This window comes from Aphelocoma coerulescens, chromosome 2 (genome assembly GCF_041296385.1).
Source record: "Aphelocoma coerulescens isolate FSJ_1873_10779 chromosome 2, UR_Acoe_1.0, whole genome shotgun sequence".
Lineage (NCBI taxonomy): Eukaryota > Metazoa > Chordata > Aves > Passeriformes > Corvidae > Aphelocoma > Aphelocoma coerulescens.
In genome coordinates this window covers 63,772,403-63,791,601 of record NC_091015.1, presented here as the reverse complement: position 1 = coordinate 63,791,601, position 19,199 = coordinate 63,772,403, and the positions used below count along the sequence as shown (strand labels likewise).

The window sequence follows — 19,199 nt, the reverse complement described above, 5'->3', positions numbered from 1 at the left end:
TAAGGATCCTGATGCCTGATTTATTTCTTGTTTTTTAAAGGAAGTTAAATCTGATAAGCAGATTGCTTAGAAGGAACAATTCAGCAGACATTCAACATAATTTTTAATCTTTAATTTGATAATTATATATCTTTAGATTTTTCTGAGAAAATGTTGTGTTATTCAGAATGTTTGATAAAAAATACATCCTTATTTATGACAGTACACGTGCTCCTACTACCAGAACGTAATAGTATTTACTTACAAAAGGTTTCACCATGTAATTCCTACAGTGTTGACAAATAAACTCCTGTGTGGTTTGATGTTAATATAAAAACATTATTTTCTAAAAATAAAGCACTGAGAGAATCAGGCAGAATGTTGGATTCAATATTCCATTATGATACTTACAATCAATTATCTATCCAATACATTGAACAATATATGAACAATACTTAACCTTGAAAATTACAATTCCTTACATAAAATGGTGACCCAGGAGTACAGTTTCATAGGTGCCTGTTTCTAGTATCACTATTTGATACCTTTTTCTCCTAATAGCATTTTGTTCTGCCATGTTTTTGAGTTGTTAATAGGAAATAAAATGCAGCAAAGGAAATTTTCAAGCTTTGCATGAATTAATACCACTTCTAATTTGAAAGACACAGTCAGCCTTACTCTCATCCTGTATGGGGTTCAACAGTCATATTGTCATTACTCCAAAGAATGAGATGGAATAGCATTTTTTTCAAAAGAAGTCTGCAAATTGTATTCCTTATATTCATTATTCCAATTTTTCAGTTTGTAGATTGGCAGCAGATTGCAAATATGCAGTATAGTGCATATAACTAGCTGGGTTTATTGATATTGGTAGATAATAAATCATATGTACTTTTAAAAATATCTGTGTCTATGTGTTTATAATTTATATAGATACTGTATATATATACATATACATGTATGTGATTAAGAAAGGGGCAGACAAATCTGCACAGAGGCTAAAGAATCCTGTGCAAGTTCACATTAGTATATCTTTTCCTCAGTCATTTTCTCCTTAGATTATCTCCTTAAAGTAACACATGCTGATACTGACCATGCAACATATGTCTGAACAGAAGCAGCTTCTGAATAAAGTTTGCAAAACTGTAGAAAATCATAGAATCATAGCATGATTTGGGTTGGAAGAGACCTTAAAGATATCTAGTTCCAACCTCCTGCCATGGCAGAGTCAGCTCTCACTAGACCAGATTGCTCGAAGCCCCATTCAGCTGGCCTTGAACACTTTGAGGGATGGGGCATCCACAACTTCCCTGGGCAACTTATTCTCACCACCCTCACAGTGAAAAATTTCTTCCTAACATCTCATCTAAACCTCCCCTGTCTAGTTTGAAGCCATTACCTCTTGTCCTATCATGGATCCCTTGTCCTACATGACCTTGTAAAACAGTCCCTGGCCAGTGTTTAGGCCACCTTTATGTACTGGGAGGCTGCTGTAAATTGTCCCCAGAACTTTCTGTTCCTGAGACTGAACAGCCCCAACTCTCTCAGTGGGCCTTCATAGGAGAGATGCTCCAGCCCTCTGATCATCTTTGTGGCCTCATCTGGACCTGCTAGGTCCCTGTCTTTCTTGTGCTGAAGACTACAGAGCTGGAGTCAGCACTCCATGTGGGCTTGATGAGGGCAGAGTAGAGGGAAACAAACACTTCCCCCAAACTCTTCTGATACAGCCCAGGATGCAGTTGCCTTTGGGGCTACAAGAACATGTTGCCAGGTCATCTGCTTATCCACCAACACCCTCATTTGTCTATGTGTATGTGATGGTTTGTCTCATTTGGCTGAACAATTTTTATGTTGCTTCTTACACTTTTCCCCTGTTTTTCTGTTTTCTTTTTATGTTGTTGTTCTGTTGTTCAAAACTGAATAATTAACCTTCAATATGTAAAGAGTTGTAACACTGATCAAATTGAAGAGATGTTCATTTTGATGGTAGTACTAAAAATATTTAATACTTCCTTTTTATAGTTAAAGACATTTTTCAGATGAAATGTCACCATTTGCTTTATGTCAGCCCTGGCTGACAGTAGAAACAAACTAGTGTAGTTGGTCTTTGATTTTACTTATACTTCAGAGCAGAAACACAGGCAGCTGTTGAACCATCGATTTGGCTACAGTTTGTAATATTCCTTTGGTTGTGCTAGGAAAACAATGAAGCAGGGCGCCATCCCTGTTTCTGATAAGCGGAGAGGGAGAAGAACTTAATACAAAACAGCGGTATGCTTCATTTTAGAGTATCATGGCAGCTTCACCTAATGTCAAGACACAGTAGGTTTATTAGGAGCCACGAGGAAAGACTCACTACTAGGAAATCATCTATTAGTCTGTCACAGAGTTATGCAAAATGTGGTTTTGTATCTGCAGTGCTGCATTTAGACATTTATCCCTGGAAGTTATGAGCAATCACTCATTTGTCCATGGTTTCAGCCTGTGTGTTACAGCAAAGTAAACCACAAAGGCGATTAAATATGAAGGAAGGATAAGAATGGATTTTTTTTTATGTTATTAATTCTTAAGAATCATTTTCTCAAAGGATCAGATTTTTAAGAGATCAGATGTTTCTATTTCATTTTTAAGAGGAAACCTTTACTGAGCAAGGCTGAAATCTGTTTAAAGGTACAATATTGACTAAACTTCAGTTAATCAGTGTTAGGACATTACTCTGCCATTGGGGGTAATATTCACAGAAACTATTGATATACTGAGGATTTGGGGGTTTTCCCCTCCATAGTCAGCTCCATTGCTTGGGATTTTACCTTCACTTTAATTGTGTGCTATTCCTTCATTGCAGATAAATTTACAGTTTGCAGGACTATGGAGGCAAAGACTACTGAGCCCATACCTGGTATGTAGGTGTAGGTCGACAAATTAATTTCATGTGCAAGCCAATCCTTACAACTTTATTGCAGACATCATCTTGGCAATGGTAGGTTCAAGTTGTAAGATCTGAGAGATCTGATGTCAGGTATCTTGAAACCCTAGGGTGCTAAAATCACACTAATAGATTAATCAGTAGAAAATATTCAGATGCTGTTAAAAATCACCCCAAATTTCTTTTGAAGTTAGAAACAAACAACTGACTTTTAAAATTTAGTTAAATTTGGGAAGCAGAAAAATACTAAGTTAAGTTCTGTATAAGCTGCTCTCTAAGCAGCTCAACACAATTGATGTATCCTTTTATCCATGAACAAAAAGGAAAGAAACATACTGAATACTTGAAGTGATAATCTAAATCCACCAAGGATTCTGGCAACACTCTGTCACTTGAACACGGCCAGAATTGCAGTCTTTCTTTGTGCTTAGTAGAGGAGGACCAAAGCCCTGTCTCTATAAAGAAAGTTGAAGTCTGAATTTACATTAAATATCTCAGTACAGTTTCCACCTGCACTGCATTTTGTACCTAAATGAGGTACCTGTACCTCAGATAGATACAACCTGGTGTAATTTATTTTAATCAACAGTGCTATGCAGATTACTGTGTCTGACTCCCTTAGAGAAGCATTGACAAGGGAGTCCCTTGAGTTAACCCTTGGGCTTTCAAAACTGGTTGTTGTTTTGCATACAACACCTGTTTTGCAGCTCCTTTTGAACAGTGCTTGCTTTCTGTTGTATGATGTATAAAAAGGACTTGTGAAAGACCACAAAAAACCCTAGAACTTTTAAAATTGTATTTTTGTAGCATGAGAACTTTTAGAGATTTGGGGGCTTTTTTCCTCAAGTACATCTTTGACAAGCAGGATTGTTTAGGAATTTGAGTCCAAACACTAGCAGAGTAAGAAGCCTATTCTGCTGTGTCTCAGAGAAGACATAGCATTGTGGATGTCTCACTGTGGAAGTGCTCAAGGCCAGGTTGGATGGGGCTTTAAGCAACATGGTCTAGTGAAATGTATCACTGCTCACAGCTGAGGAGTTGAACTAGATGGTCTTTAAGAGGCCCTTTCCAACTCAAACCATTCTGTACAACTCTGTAAGTATTTTGTGGGATGAGTCCCTGTCACATGTTATTCCTGAACCATCTTTGAATGTAATCGGAAGTAGCAGCATTTCCTAGAAAGGAGCAATGCCTCCCGACTGGGGAAATCACTGGCAATTAAATAGTCTGTACTGTGGCACGCCAGTGCTTCAAGCCTGTGGCATGGCCTTGTTTTATTTCTTGACAAAATTCAAATGTATCAAACCCATTAATTGTCTTCAAATTTTACGATAATTTAAGAGGACAGATTAGCAAGACCCAGGGTGAAATTTCATACCAAAATTAGAAGAAAGAGGGATCTGGCTCAGCATCACGACATGTCACACAAGGTTTAAGGAAGGAATACAGTTGTAGCACTTCTTATGTGTGAATCAGTGAGCAATTAAGATATTTAGGAGAGCGTACTTGGACAAGGGGGAACTTGAAAGGGGAAACCTGATTCTGATTTTGCCATACCAAAGCTGCATGCAATAAAGAGTAGCCTTGTTTTTTAAATAGAGACAAGTGGGTATCTTTTTCTTAACCAGACAAGAATTTATTTTGGTAAAAAAGGAAATAAAATCTTCTGAAATCTCAGTAAGTTTCTGTTTCCCATTAAGATTTGCCCTTGGGTCCTATGTTAACACCCCTGAGGGCATTTGTCCATTTGTCCTTCTGGAACACTTCTCCCATCTGTGTTTTCCCTGCTCCATTTCTGGCTGCATGTACAGCACGCCATGTACAGTATGGTGTGTGACACACATTAATACATATAGATAGCCTTCTGCTTCTGACCTTACAAACTGTCCACTTCAGCATTGTCATTCTATGAAATGTCCAACTGCAGTCCAAGAAATGCATTTTAAATGTGAATGCAAACATTTCTATTACTGATAACACCAACGCAGCATTTTTTGCTTTGCTGGGATTAGGACCTTGATAGTTAAAGTTACATTGGAGCAATGACACTCCAAGGTTGTGTCCTTTACAGACATGGCAAAGGGAGGGGAGGCCTTTGATATGTCTCTGCTGATAAAATTAAGAAGGATTATTTCTTGTGTTGGGTGAGATTATATTAAAAGTGAAAGAATATATTTGTTACCTATAAATATGTTAGGTCACAGAAACTGGGAGATATTTACATGTTGCACTGCATTGCAGTTGTATTTAATTCATGTTGAAAGTCTGATTTTAGAAAACAATTTGAAATCTGATAATGATGAAAATAAATGCCTGTCTCCTCAGTGAACAGCCATCTTCTCACACGAACAGGAAAACAGTTGCCATTCAGCTAGGGATACCTTAAAAAAACCACAAAAAATAAAAGCGTTGTGATCTGCAAAGAGAACCTCTCAGGAAATTTCAGCTTAGAAGGCTAACTCTGAATATGCTTCACTGTGCTTCACTTTCATGCTCTGTAAAATGGGGGTAATAATCTTTATTGATCTGTCTACCTTTTAGCAATGCATTAAGAACTTAAATTGTATCTTTACAGTCTTTTGAACAGTCTTGATATATGCAGCTCTTACAATACAGCTTAGTAGCTGGGCTTGCCTTTTTATCAGGTTCTCCCACAGGAGAGCTGTCCTGCTTTCCTTTACAGTTCTCTGGCCTTCCCATGCTAAGTCCTTCTAACTGGGCAAGTTTGGTAAATCAATGATGACTTCAGCACCTATCACTTGTTACCTGAGCTGCCATAGCTAACCAAGTGCACTCTTCTTGCTCCAGGAGTCAGTTTAGGTTGCCACCCAGTACTTCATGGTTGAGCTTACCTCGAGGCACATCATTGGGTGTGACTGCTGAAGGAGCAGTCACTCATTAGGACCCTGTCACTCAATAGAGTCATATCTTAGCCTAATAATGGAGAGGGTGACAACAGCCACCTGCCCCTCCATCTATGCCTGAATTATTTGGATATCTTTGCATGATCCTTTTTTAAGAATCAGTTTTCTGGGGTTGTTGTGTATCACCCCTGATGATTTCAGTAGGCAGATATCTTCACATATCTCTGTTACTCTTCACCACAAACTTCACACCTGTGTTCATTTTATATCCATAGCAAGAGATTCATAGTTGTTCTACTTCGCACTTGCACAAAGCAACTTAGTGGTCTGCCCAAAAAGCTAACTGATGTTTTCACTAAACAATTATTTTAGAGCTAATTTTACACTGTATTGTACGGGTTCCATTGATATAAATTAATTGCTGAAATCAATAGGAATGTTATGTGTTTTGTTTTATAAGTTTGTTTGGGGAACAAACTTGCTTTTGAGTTTCATTAGGAACACTTCAGCCTATTTTCATGAGGAAACTAGTCTGTGACTAGTACTATGTATACTTCTCTTTCTCCTTCCATCCATCCAGCCCTCCATACCTACTTAATGTCTTTGAATCAGCTGATTAATTTCTATAAAATTTTTCAGAAACAAAGAGGTCTAAAAAAAATAACTAAGCTCCTAAATGGAATGAGAACCAGCAGACAGACTAAGGAAAACTACCCTGTTTCTATCTCCACTGAGGAAAAAGAAGGAAAACTCAGTCATAATCCACCCTCTTTCTCAGCAGCCCAGTAGGTCAATATGTGGTCGGGTACACAGGACAATTGGGATCATACTGATGGGAGTCAAAAGGGAGAATGCAGTGGGGTGAATGCTGAGGATAAAGAGGAAGAAGCAAGGTTTCTGGAAAGGGAAGACTGGAAGTCTTATAATAGGGTAGATATTTTCTGGGAGGCTGTGATAAAGAGAGGGGAGATACAGTAAAGGAAATAGAGATGTGCTATGCTTTTGTTTATTTTTATTTTTCCTGTTGCAGCAGTCCTATGACTCCAGCTTCGTATGTTGCCATTTGGAAAAAAAGAAAAAGTTTGGGTTTAGGCCCAAGTTTCATCAGAAGTTTATTTCAGATTCTCTAATACTTGTAAAAAGAATCTTGCAACAGCATAACTTTTTTCAGCCTAGCAGCTTGTTGACTGACAAGCTTTCTTACGACATCTGTTTGACATCTCATCCTAATATTAGTTTTACAGGCACATTCACACTCTAGGAAATCACTGTATTCTCAAGTCTGAGATGTCACAAGTGTCTCTTTCTGAAACTACTTGCCCCAGAAATGTTAGCTAATATATTTTATCTAACATCAGCCCCCCTGTTGTGTCGTACTTCATAGCTGTCATCCAAAACCAGCTGCATTTTTATGGACGTATCTTAATAAGACATTCCCTGAAAGGTACCAGTATCCCTTTGTATCTTTCTGAGATCTCATGGGAGTAATAGGTGGTCATCTAGAGTACCAGGTATCAGAAAATCAAGTAAAATTACACAAGCACCCCTAGTAACATTATATATGGATGATGTAGAAATCAAGACAAAAACACTGATACTTTATCTATTTCACGCTGTGTTAAAATGAATAGTGGAAACAAACTGTGATCCACGGCCCAGAGTGTGGCCCAGCATTTGTTTCATATGCTCTTAAGCCACAGCAGATTTGTTGCAGATGACAGTAGACAGTGGTAAAATGTACAGGTGATATGTGACACGGCAAATGAATTGGAAAGTCCTCATCACCCCAGTAAAGGAATTACTGTTTCCCACCCTCAGCCTGTCTTACCAGTCTCTCTCTGCTTTTTTTACCTAAGTTTGATTCAACATGCAGAATACAAGGAAAGTATATGTGGCGTGCGTGCATTCTCCCTGTGTTGTTTCTTCCAGATTATTGGAACAATCCCACTGATGCCTAATCCAGTCCCGTCCAACCAGGCGGCAGGTGGAGCTCAGGGACTTCAGGTGCAGCCGATCACTCCACAGTTATTGACCAATGCCCAGGGTCAGATCATCGCCACTGTCATCGGCAACCAGATACTCCCAGTGATCAATACCCAGGGAATAACACTATCGCCGCTCAAACCAGGCCAGCAGGTAAAGTGTCTGTAGCCTGAATGATTATCAAAACAGATACACAGAAATTTTCTGCTCCTCACAGACACTCTCATGGCCTCTCTAAATACCCCCACTTCTTTACCATTTTTAATAACAAAAATTAACTCAGTCCTGCCTGCTGTATTACTGCATACAATATACGTAGTAATTAATAATGTCGCATTACATAATTTATGTATACATTCAAGGATTATCCAGTTATTTCTTTCTTTTCAAGGTCAGTATAAGTCCAACTGAGATGTTTTCTGCAGTGAAAATGCAATAGGAATATGAGCCAGAGGAGACCCATCTGGCCTGTGTTCAGTCCCTTAGTGGTCACCTAGTGAACTGGGGCTTGAAATTATTTGGAACATGCAGGGAAAACAAGGAAAAATAGAAAATCCTATTAGATTTCCTCACTGGAAAATCAGATATGATTGTGTATAATTGGGTAGACAGAAGGTTTTCTGGGGAAAATATTACTCAGTATAAGGTAGCAGGTAGCTGACAGACTTAAGGATGGATCCAGTGAGGTCCAAAACCACTTCTGTAGTTCTTCTTATACTACCCTAGAGCCAAATCCATTAGTTTTGCCTACATCTGTAGAGCAAGAAACTGTAGTCCCACCTTTTTTCTCTGAAAGAGGCGAAACTGAGGACAGAAAATACATCAAATGTGATTACCAAAGAGGTACTTACAAAAATGTCCCTCACTTAAATATTCAGCTTAGCATTCCTTCTGCTGGTAGTGTTTGTTTGACATTCCTGCTGACACTTCCAGGCACAGGGAGCAGCTTCCTGTATGCTGCTGAGAATCCCAGGCCACCTGAACTCCAAACCAATGATTTTATCTTTTTTTTTTTTCTTCTTCTTATTTGGGAGTAGAAAATCAATGGATCTCTAAGGTCACTTTTTTGTTTGTTCTGAAAACATTTCACATCCCATTGGTTACCTGCTTTTTTCCCATCATATCCTCTGTGGTATCTAGCATAGGCATTTTCCAAAGCACTTGTCATTTATCTAACTCTCTTTTCTTTAGTGGGAGTGTACTTGCACTACTGGCAAATGCTTTTGCAATGGTTGCATAAACGTGGTTTCAACAAAGCTGAATGGAGCTGAGGGCAGACTTCATGTTCTCCACCACAGGAAAGCCTCTCAATGGAATATGAAACTCAGCAGTTTACATTTGGTTTCCTGGGGGTGTGTGGGATGGTGTATTTTTTTGCACCAGTTCCCTGAAGGGATGGGACCTTTTCCTCCATTATGGGGGAAGCACTCAAAAATCATAGCAACCCTGAGATCCCATTTGAAACTCAAGAACTTTAGATGTAAAGAGGAGGATAAGGGGCCTGTATTATTGCCTGAGACATTCTCACATGCAGAGCGACACACCTTCTGCGTTCAAAGCAACCTCTTCCAGGCAACGTCTACCGGTAGTGTCAGTGGGCAGAGAGGGCACAGAGGTGTAACATTTTCTGCACAGCTCGTGGCACTGGGGTCACATAAAGGGACAAACTGAAACCTGCAGCTTGCTGAATGAGCAGGGGTGCAAAGCAGAAAGCACTGTTTAGCGCATTGTACTTGTTCACCCAACTTGAGTGCTCATGTGCAGCAATCAGCTGGCAGAAATATCAGTCTGCAGAGAACTGGTTATGTCCAAGAGCCAAAGATGCTCCTCATTAAGCTTGTCTGCCCAGCAGTGCTAGGGAGGTAGAAAACATTATTTTGCCAATAGTATTTTCACAGGGTTCAGCCTCTACCTCTTTCTTACACAGAATCCGGAGGTCCTGGGGGTTGCAAGAAGGGCCACCAAACAACACAGTCTCCTTACCTTGGATCAGCCTTTCTTGAAATTTAATCAAGACAGTATTTTTGATCGAGGGGGGGAAAAAATGTAGTGCAAATACTATATGAAAAAATAGTACATTTTTATAGCAGCCACAGAAAATTATTTCTATGTATTTGTGCTCCCTCTACTGGCTCTTCTGGTTTTACTGAAAGAAGTCAGAGAAAATTTTGCCATGAATTTCAGTGGCAGAACAAAAGATATATGAGACCTAGATTCTTCATAGGAATAATGCTGATGGACAGTGAAAAACAATTGATCTAGTACTATACAAACTGTTGTATCATTTGAAAGTTGAGAAGATTTGCTCGAAGTTTAAGGAGATCCCAGGTTTATTTTATTGCCTGGATAGAGACTTAGACTAACTGTAGCATTTGGCTAATGATAGCATATTAAGTTATAAGGTTTAAAATGTCATTTTCAACAGAACTGAGTGAGTGCTCCAAATCAGAGGGCTCAGCAGGAATTTAAAATTTTTTTACAATAGTGTCACACAGCATTTGGTGTCTTATAACTTGATGAAAGAAGCTTCAGCAGGGGGAAAGATTACAACACAAGTTACGGGAAAGATTTTGGCATGACATGAAGAAATAAATGCAGGAAATAAATAATGTAGCAAAAATGTTCCAGTTACAGATAATCCTAGTTTGACTTTCAACTTGTCACTCCCTTGGAAACTAAGTACTTCAGGAGTAAAAGAGGTGATTACAAGCAATGATAGTGAGCTGCTGCTTGTTAGCTGAGTCACAATAATTGAACCTTTGTAAACTGCTCCAGTTGCTAAGTAATGCATGCAAGTGCTTACTTTCTCCCAGATGACTGAAGACTTAAATGCCTCAGATACTGTTTTTAGTCAGCTTTACTTATGTAGACTACATGCGTTATTTATTCATACAACTTTTTCAGATTTGGAAGACTAAGACCTCAATGTTTCCTCATGAAAATGAGTTCATAAAATACTTACATGTAGTGTAAAACAGTGCTTCTTTTTCTGCGCTGTAAATAGGTTGCTTTGCAATGTACACAAGTGAGTCTGATGTAGTCCTGTTCTTCCTGTATTTAAGTATAAATAGATGGCTTTTTTATGTTCTTTAAACTACCCACAGTAGGGATTGTTCCTCTCCATATTGCACCAAGTAGGTAAAACTTCAGGTATTTTACTATTTTCCAAGATTTTGCTAATCTAAGCAGCATCTGCGCACACACCAAGAATTCTCCTAGAAATTGCAATGGCTTTCTAAAGCAGGCAGCTGTTTGTACTCCTGTTTTTGTCTGCATCCATTTTATCTCTGCTCATAAACAAGTTTTTCTTTGCCTTTAATAACTTTTGCCATTCATCTGCCAGCCATTTTCACACTAATCTCTTCAAGATTTTTTGATCAGAACTGAATGCCATGGTCACAGTGAGGATGTATCCTTGTTTTACATAACATTATAATATTTTCAGCATTATTTTCTTTCTTTGTCTCAAAACAGCCTAACAGCCTTTTTTTTTTTTTTCTATCTCTGCTCATTGAACAGTTTTACTTAATAAGCAGATGTATCCACCATAATACATCTTTGCTTCCCTGATTATTATTATGTGTGTCACTAAAATGGTTCCTTTTGATGTGAATGACTTTGCACTGATCTACTACCTGTCATAATACTCCCCTGGCAGGTTTGAAACAGGATTTGTAAGTTTTTCCTGCTATTCTGTACTAACTGAAGAAATTCGTGTGTTCTTCCTGCAGAAGAAAATCATGTGTTCTTCCTTTGCTATTATTCACCCTATTTCCTTGCTGGTTGCTAAAATCATTCAAAAATTTGGTATAAATCCTTTGTTCTCTACCTGTAGTCTCCTTTCTTGAAAACGAAATAATAAAATTGTTCTCTAATTTTGTGTTTCTTGCTTTATAAGCTCTTTGTGTCCCATAATAGAAGAGTACCTTGTAACTTTAACTTCTGCACTTCCTCCATGCCTCTCAAGAGCAATTTTGTCAAAATGTAGGTTGCATGGCTAAAGGGACATTGTTTTTGAGAACAGATGAATTTGTTGTAAAAGCTTGTTAGCATTATCATTTACTCTCAGATTTGAAAAATTTGTTTCAAGGTGTTCTTTCATATCACTAACAACACAACCTTAACACCAGCACAGCTGACAGAAGATCTTGAACCATGAACTGTAGTCTTACGAAATTTAGGAAAGGGTTCACCTTGCTTAAATTAGTCATAGAGGAGTTAGGTATCTGGTATCACAGAGGAGCTAGTTAACTGGATTTCCTGTATAGACATAGACAAGGAGACATATGCATGTCCAGTGGAAAACTCAAGATGTCAAAATAGAAAAATTTTTGGATAGGTTGATCTCTAGTAGGTATCTTAACATATATATTGTTTCCATTGACATGAGAGAGGGCTAGGATAGCTATTTTAGAATTGTCAATTTGTTCTAAGGTGAGCGAAATTGACTAAGAAGAATCCAGCTGCCGTGATAACTGGGGTTCGAACACATTCTTCTTTATGAATTCCCTAAACAGCTTTCCTAATAATTGGTGTTTTCATAACTATTTTCTTGTCCATACAGAAGCAACTTCTGGACATTCTGTTGTTCTCTGGTGTACCTCATAAAGCAGGTTCCCTTCTCAGTCTTTCCTGGCTCTTTCTACATACTAGCTTCATTAAATCAGGACTGTAGTCCCAGTTGTCCTTAGTCTTGTTTTATCTACAAAGCCTGCCAGAACTTTTCATACTTCTTCATGTCATAGAGCACTACCAGCTTTGGGCTTCTGCCAATTCTAACTCAGTAAAATGAGCTACTAGGCAGCATTTTACTACATATTCAGTTCCCCATCTTTGTTGTCATTGGCTATCATGCTCCAGATTAACAGTTGAAAAGACATAGCTCACAGATGGGTCTGTGGTGATTCTTGTACATCTGCTTGCCAAATTTCTTGTTAGATGTTCTCTTTCTGCAATCTCTACCTGCCACAAACACCTGTCAGAGACTGAAATATTATATTTTATGACTTAAACATTTTCTTAAAGGACTTTTTAAACTGTATTCCAAAAGCTGCAGAGAAGACTACCGCACCCTGAATGGGGCCCTGACTGAGGCCTTACACTGCTCCCTGATGAACATAAAATAAACAACTCAGGGCTGGGGACATTCACAAAACACAGGCTTAACACCTCCAAGGCGGAGACCACAGCCCCAGGGCTATCAGCTGCCAGGCTCGAACACACCCTCCACCAAAGGGTGGGAGGGAAGAGAGGCTTTGGGTGTGTGTTGGAAATGCCTCTGGTCAGAGGCGCAGTGACCACCCATCGTCCACCGTGCTGAGGGGTCCTCACCAGCGGGGAGGAAGTTTATCCACAGCAGAAGGGGGTGACATGGCCCATCACAGGGGCCCCCCTCAAAGGGGTCCCCAGACCCTGCACCAGAGATGATGCAACAGACCCTCAGTGTTGCAAGGGACAGTGCGTCAAGCCAGCCCCTGCAAAAAAGACACGTGGGCGTTCCCACCTGGCCCAAAGCGTATATTAATCCACGGAATTCTGCACTCTTCGGCGTGTGGCGGCGTGTGGCATGTAGCAGTGTGGCCACAGCATTGACGGGGGACCCTCACCACCAGCAGACCAGATGGAGGGGAACAACAAGACATCGTTGGGACCCTTGGATGGGTGATACGCTTCCACCTAACCCCTGTCACCTCTCCCTGTTCCCCCACCCCCCCACGCACAGTTCTTTTGTCTATTTCTTTCTCTCTTTTCTCTTCCCTTCTCTTTGCCTCTCTACTATTAAATAAAATACATCATTTTTTTGGCAACAACATCTAACCTCGTTTGGTTTTAATCTTGTTTCTGGGGATATTTTGAACCTTCTAAGTTCTTTCCAGTTTATGCTCAGAGACTTAGCTTGCTTTGCTTTTCTGGGTTTAAACCAGGTCGTAACAACACCCTACCATCTTGTTATCGCAACTCCTTTGTTATTCTCTCCCATTTTAAAATCTAACCAGCTCTCAATCATTTCCTCTCTGCAATACTCCTATAGCTTTGATGATGTCTTGCTTTATGAGAAATGCACTCTTTCTCTATGTTTCAATATAGTCACTAAACTGTGTTGTCTCAATCCAACTTTGTTCTTCTTTTGCTTTTTATATGACTTTCAGTGATGAGGGTGACAATTTTTCTCGCTTCTGTCTCTTTTCCTTTACCATCATCATCATCATTGCATAATTCTATTTCATCTATGGATAAATTACTAGATTTTTGAAAGTCAAGATTACTAGACTATTTGCTAGTACAAGGGACTACATCAGACTTTCCATGCCACAGCACAACACTTGACTTGTAACTTCTGTCTCTTCCTGACCAGTTTTCTTTGTGGCATCAGCACTTGTAGGAGAAGGATATCTTAAAAAAAAGTCCATATAACTGCACCAGACCTTTGGGAATAGGAAGACATTGCTACATTACCTGTGTCATTCTAAGCAACTGAGGCATAGAAAGCATAAAATGCTGTTCACTGTAGGAATATGCGGGTTACCTTTGAATGATGCACTTACACATTTAAAACTGTTACTATAATGCTCTTGTAATATTTACATTATCATTAATATTATTAATTGATAAATAATTTATAATTAGTCATTAATGTATTGTCAATAATACTGTTCTTATGTTGACATTATATCCTTCCTGAAAGGGGTAAAAAAATTACTTCTGTGCCTGATTTGCATAAAAAATTATATATTTTACATAAGTCTAGCTATATTCTCAACCTCATTTAGCAAGTTGAAAGACCTTCGACTACAGTGTGCTTTGAAAGTAGTTGTGGTTCTATAGAAAGGCTTTGAAAGAACTTCAGCAGATGCTGTCAAAGTCCTGCCCCCAGTTATGTCCACAGCACACTCTTCATTTTGGGCGGAGTATGTGCACAGCCAGTGTGAATCTAAGGACCTTTTATATTAGTTTCCAAATGTACCTATTCTGTCAGTCTAAGCAGTGTGTATAGACACATTTTATACTATATGTACTATACTATATTGTACTATACTGAGAAAGAGGATGCTTATTAAGTATCAAATACCTTTCGTATTTAGATTCATATATGCACTTACTTGAATTTATTTGAGTAATCTAAATTAGGGTGATGGGATGCAGTATTTATGAAATACTCTGGCAGAGCTGACTGTGAAAGGGATTTGGCAAGAAGGATGGGGATATGTGTATTAACTTGTTCTTTCCATTTGTTAGAAGATTTAAGGAAACCTGTTTGAAGCCCATGCCTGCTTGTGCAGTGTGAGTAGGTTTGAAAACAGACTTCATCTGCCATGGTGCTCTTGACTCCTGCAGTGTCCTCAGCACACCATTGCTCTTTCTCAGAATCAAATGTATTATAGGAAACATTTTAGGGAATGTATACAGAGCAGAGGACTCCATTCGCAGGAAAAATAGAAGAATGAAACACTTAAACTACTACTACTACTGCAAAGCATTATCATGGAATTTCAGAGTGTTTGGGAGTGTCTTTTTGTATCAAGATATTTGCTTTTCAGACCTTCCATGGACTTTAATCTTTACTACAGTTAATGTCCATATTTGCCAGGATGAACTAGCTGACATCAGAAAAAATTGAAAATCTTTATTTATAACATAAAGGGGGGGTTGCTTAAAATGTATTTCTTGCTCTTTGTACCATTCCTCTTAGTTTCATCTCTTCTGCCCTTTTTGTTATACTTGTCTTTTTCACCTCTGTCTTCTCTAATTTGTTGTGTTTCCTCATTTCTCAGATTTCCTTTTCACTGAATCATAGAAAAATAGGACTGGAAAGGACCTGAAGAGGTCATGTAGTCCATTTCCTCCCCCTAGGCAGGATCAGCTGTCCCTGTATCATTCTTGACAGATGTTTGTCTAGCTTGTTCTTAAAAATCTTCCATGATGGAGGTTCCCTGACATCTCTAGGCAACCTAGGCCCCTTTCCTTAGCATTCAAAAGGTCTTCCTGATGCCTGACCCTAGCTTCCCTTACTGCAATCTAAGCTCATTATTTTCTTATCCTTTCCATTAAGTCCATATTTTCCCCTTGCTGTTTGTCCAGACTCTCTGTAAAACCAAGTAGCAGCTCTGTTATGATACAGGGCAATATTCTGTCAAAAGTTTTCTAGATTTCCACTTAGTTTCTTTCTCTTCCCTATTTTATGCAAAATACTATGTTACACTATCACTAATATGCAGCTTTCTGGATGCAGAGAACAACATCTCTGATCTCATAAGTCCTTTAATACAGAACTCCAGTCAACCATCCCAGGCATAGGAATATCCTATATATATAATTTAAGAAGAAAATTCTGTCTTACAGACCTAATTCATTCTTTACCTCTGCAATTATCAGTTAATACTACCTTCGCCATTGACAGCAACATGTAAATCTCATGTAAAAGAAATATGAATAAGGCCCTTTGCAGTTTTCAGTTTATTCTTATAAAGTATTATGATGCACTTTCCACTTCTCATGTTCACTTCATTCCTCTAACTGCAGCGTGCATACACGTATTGCTGCCAGATACTGATCACTGTTGCATACAGTCATCATTCTGGCATGTCTACTATATCCACCTACACAGAATAGCACTTACAGCAACTGCTTCTGTAATTTCTGTGCCTCCTTCTGTCTTTGAATGGAAAATGCACAACAGTCATAAATATAATTCATATCATATATACGTGTCCAAAATTGGGAAAAGTCTGCTATTGCAAGTTCAAATTGATTCTGTCATCTAGAATCTAATTCGTAATCTAATCGTTGCCTCTCCTTAAGGCTATTTCTGGAGTAGAAATTATAGTGGATGAAAAGAGAGAGTATTTTAATGCAATTTCATGCCATAGATAACTATAATTGTCTTTTAAGCAGGACATTTACAGCTCAACCATCATGTCTGTAAAGCAGAGGTGGTGCTGGAAATTACGTGGGGAGTTAAAGATGGAATCCTCCCTCAGTCTCTGGTCAGGCCTTAAGATGACTCTTCTGCCTCTTCAACCCCATTGCTCGCTTATCCCTCACAAGCAGCGAGTTAGAAACCAAGCTGTAAATATCTCTTATATGTTGCTGTCACATCTAGGGCTAATGTGAATCCAAAATTCACTAGCCATATTCTTTCTGCCCCGCTAAATTTTGAGAATTTCTTGTATTTGCTCAAATATTTCTGGACCTTCAGCAACAACGTTGCTAAGCTTCTGGGTATTCCAGTTATTTTAAAAATACATGCATTGTACAAAACCTGTGCAGGGACTCAAACACTTCCTAGACCCAACCATCATATTGTGCATGTGCTCTGTTGTGCTGACTGAGTGCATGCCTTGCATGCAAAGCTGAAAAATGCAGAGTGTCTTCTCATTCTAGAGCTTCATGGAAGCTTCAGATTTATTGTGCACGTGCTCAATAGTTGAAATGTTCAGTGACTGTATGTGTAACGTAGCTGGAAAATGTTGTATTTGCTATCTCCCTGAGAAATACTGATGGGAAATGGTGTCGAATCATAAAAAAAATTATGTGTGGAAGGTCAAGGTTCAAGAGATTATCCAGTCTAATCTGTTGGAGTATCTATTCCAGTTTTTAGCTAATTTGGTCCTGACCACTGTTATAGAAACCCACAGATTCCACCAGTAATCTATGTCAGTGTTTCACTGCCATGTTAGATAGCTTTTCCCAACATCTAATTTGAACCTTCCCGATAACTAGGCCTCATTCTCTCCATTATAAAATGTAAGACAAAATAATTATCTCCTCTTTTCATTAGCTATGTCTGTATTCACAGCAGGCATCACATCCCTCTTGGTCGTCCCTCCTTTAGATTAAACATGACCAGTTCATTACAGGTGTCTTCATAAGCCTCAGTTAACTCCCAAGCCTTCAGCCATTCTAATTATTTAACTCTACTTAGTTAAATAGATTTTTCTGAAGTCTGGAACCTAGCTGTGGACATGGCATCCCCCTCTGCAGGGATCTTTCCAAGGCTCAGTAGAAAAGAAGGTGCACTTCACATGCACTGCCGACATCTACTCCCACTCACGTGGCTTGGCATGGGAACTGCCTTTACTTTTGCAACACCACAGGATTGCAGACAGTATGTTCAAATGCACAGAAACATTTTGATTCCTAATCCTGTAGTCCAAAACCTGTCAAAATTTCCTCCCAGTGTGTCATCAGCATGTCAATTTAGTAAAGATATTCTCTGTTCAATCATCCAGGTCTTAAAGGAAATATTGAGTAGTGCAGAATGAGGACAGACTTCTGTGAAGCACCATGCATGCACACTTCTGTTTCCACAGGTATCTCATCCTCAGTTTTGTTCTCCAAATACTTCAGCATTCATTCTGCAGCAATTTCACCTAAACTATGCTTCCTTAGGTTATAAAGAATGTCACATGAGGGAATGTCGAGACACTTGTAAAGTCAAACCACCTACTGCTTTTTCCCTGTCCACAAGGCCAATTACCCTGTCTTAGAGGGAGATCAGATTGGTTTGACACAGTTTGTTCTTAACAATCCATGTTGTCTGTTGCTACCTTGTTTTCTTGCGGGTGCTTACAAATTGTTTGATTATTTTCTTCAGTACTTTTCCACGGTTGAAGTTCAGTTGACTGGACTATAATTTTGCAGATCTTTCTCTTTAAAGATAGCTGCTGTATTTGCTCCTCCATCCTCACAGATATGCTCTAACATCTCTTAGACTGTTCCAGATAGAGTGAAAGCATCTAACTCATCTAAATACAGTACTTATCTTCCCTTGCCTGTGCTGAAATCTTTAGTTTTGCCAGAGATTCCCTCAGAAAACAGACCCAGACCCCAAACACCTGCTTGTTTCTTAAAGCTGCAGTCTGGATGTGATATGAGTGTAATGGATGGGCAGGCAGTCCACTTCTGCAGTGCTCAGAAGAGGCCAGCCATCACAGGGGGATGTTTCCCTAGGAGAAGATACTATAAAAGTAGACATTCTGGGTTGGGAATTCTCTGTCGATAAAATTCAGCCCTTAGAGAATTTTTTTAAAGATTCTCACTGCTTGCATGAGTCTGAAAACTGGAAGCCTTTTAATCAGCTTCTCAACTGTTATCCCCTTGATAAAGTGGCATGTTGTATTTTTTAAAATGTACTTGATAAAAAAAATCCTTGATATAAAAAGATGCTTTTTTTTATTAATCCACAAGGAAGTCAGAATACACTAAAAGTGGTCAGATAAATAATTATCATTATTATTACAGGTTAAATCAAAGTTTCTTCCTTCATTTTCTGTTATATTATGCCATGTAGAAGGTGGAAAAAAAGTGAAATTTTTTCCATTCTTAAGCAGGCTCTGAAAGGAATATTGTCATTAAAATAGTTCATACATATTCCACAGAAAGTGTCATCTTGAATCTGAACAGATACCTTTATCTATAGTGTTATACAATTTGTTGTCTACTTAGCA

The 19,199-nt window shown here is 38.8% G+C and overlaps 1 protein-coding gene across 1 annotated transcript in view; it reads left to right on the top strand.

The window, feature by feature from the left end:
- The window catches only part of POU6F2 (POU class 6 homeobox 2), a 325,507-nt gene that overhangs the window by 292,241 nt on the left and 14,067 nt on the right, over positions 1–19,199 (top strand). Inside the window, exon 7 of the mRNA XM_069005862.1 lies at positions 7,699–7,905. Within this exon, the coding sequence (XP_068861963.1) occupies positions 7,699–7,905 (207 nt within the window). The remainder of the gene's footprint in view (positions 1–7,698; positions 7,906–19,199) is intronic.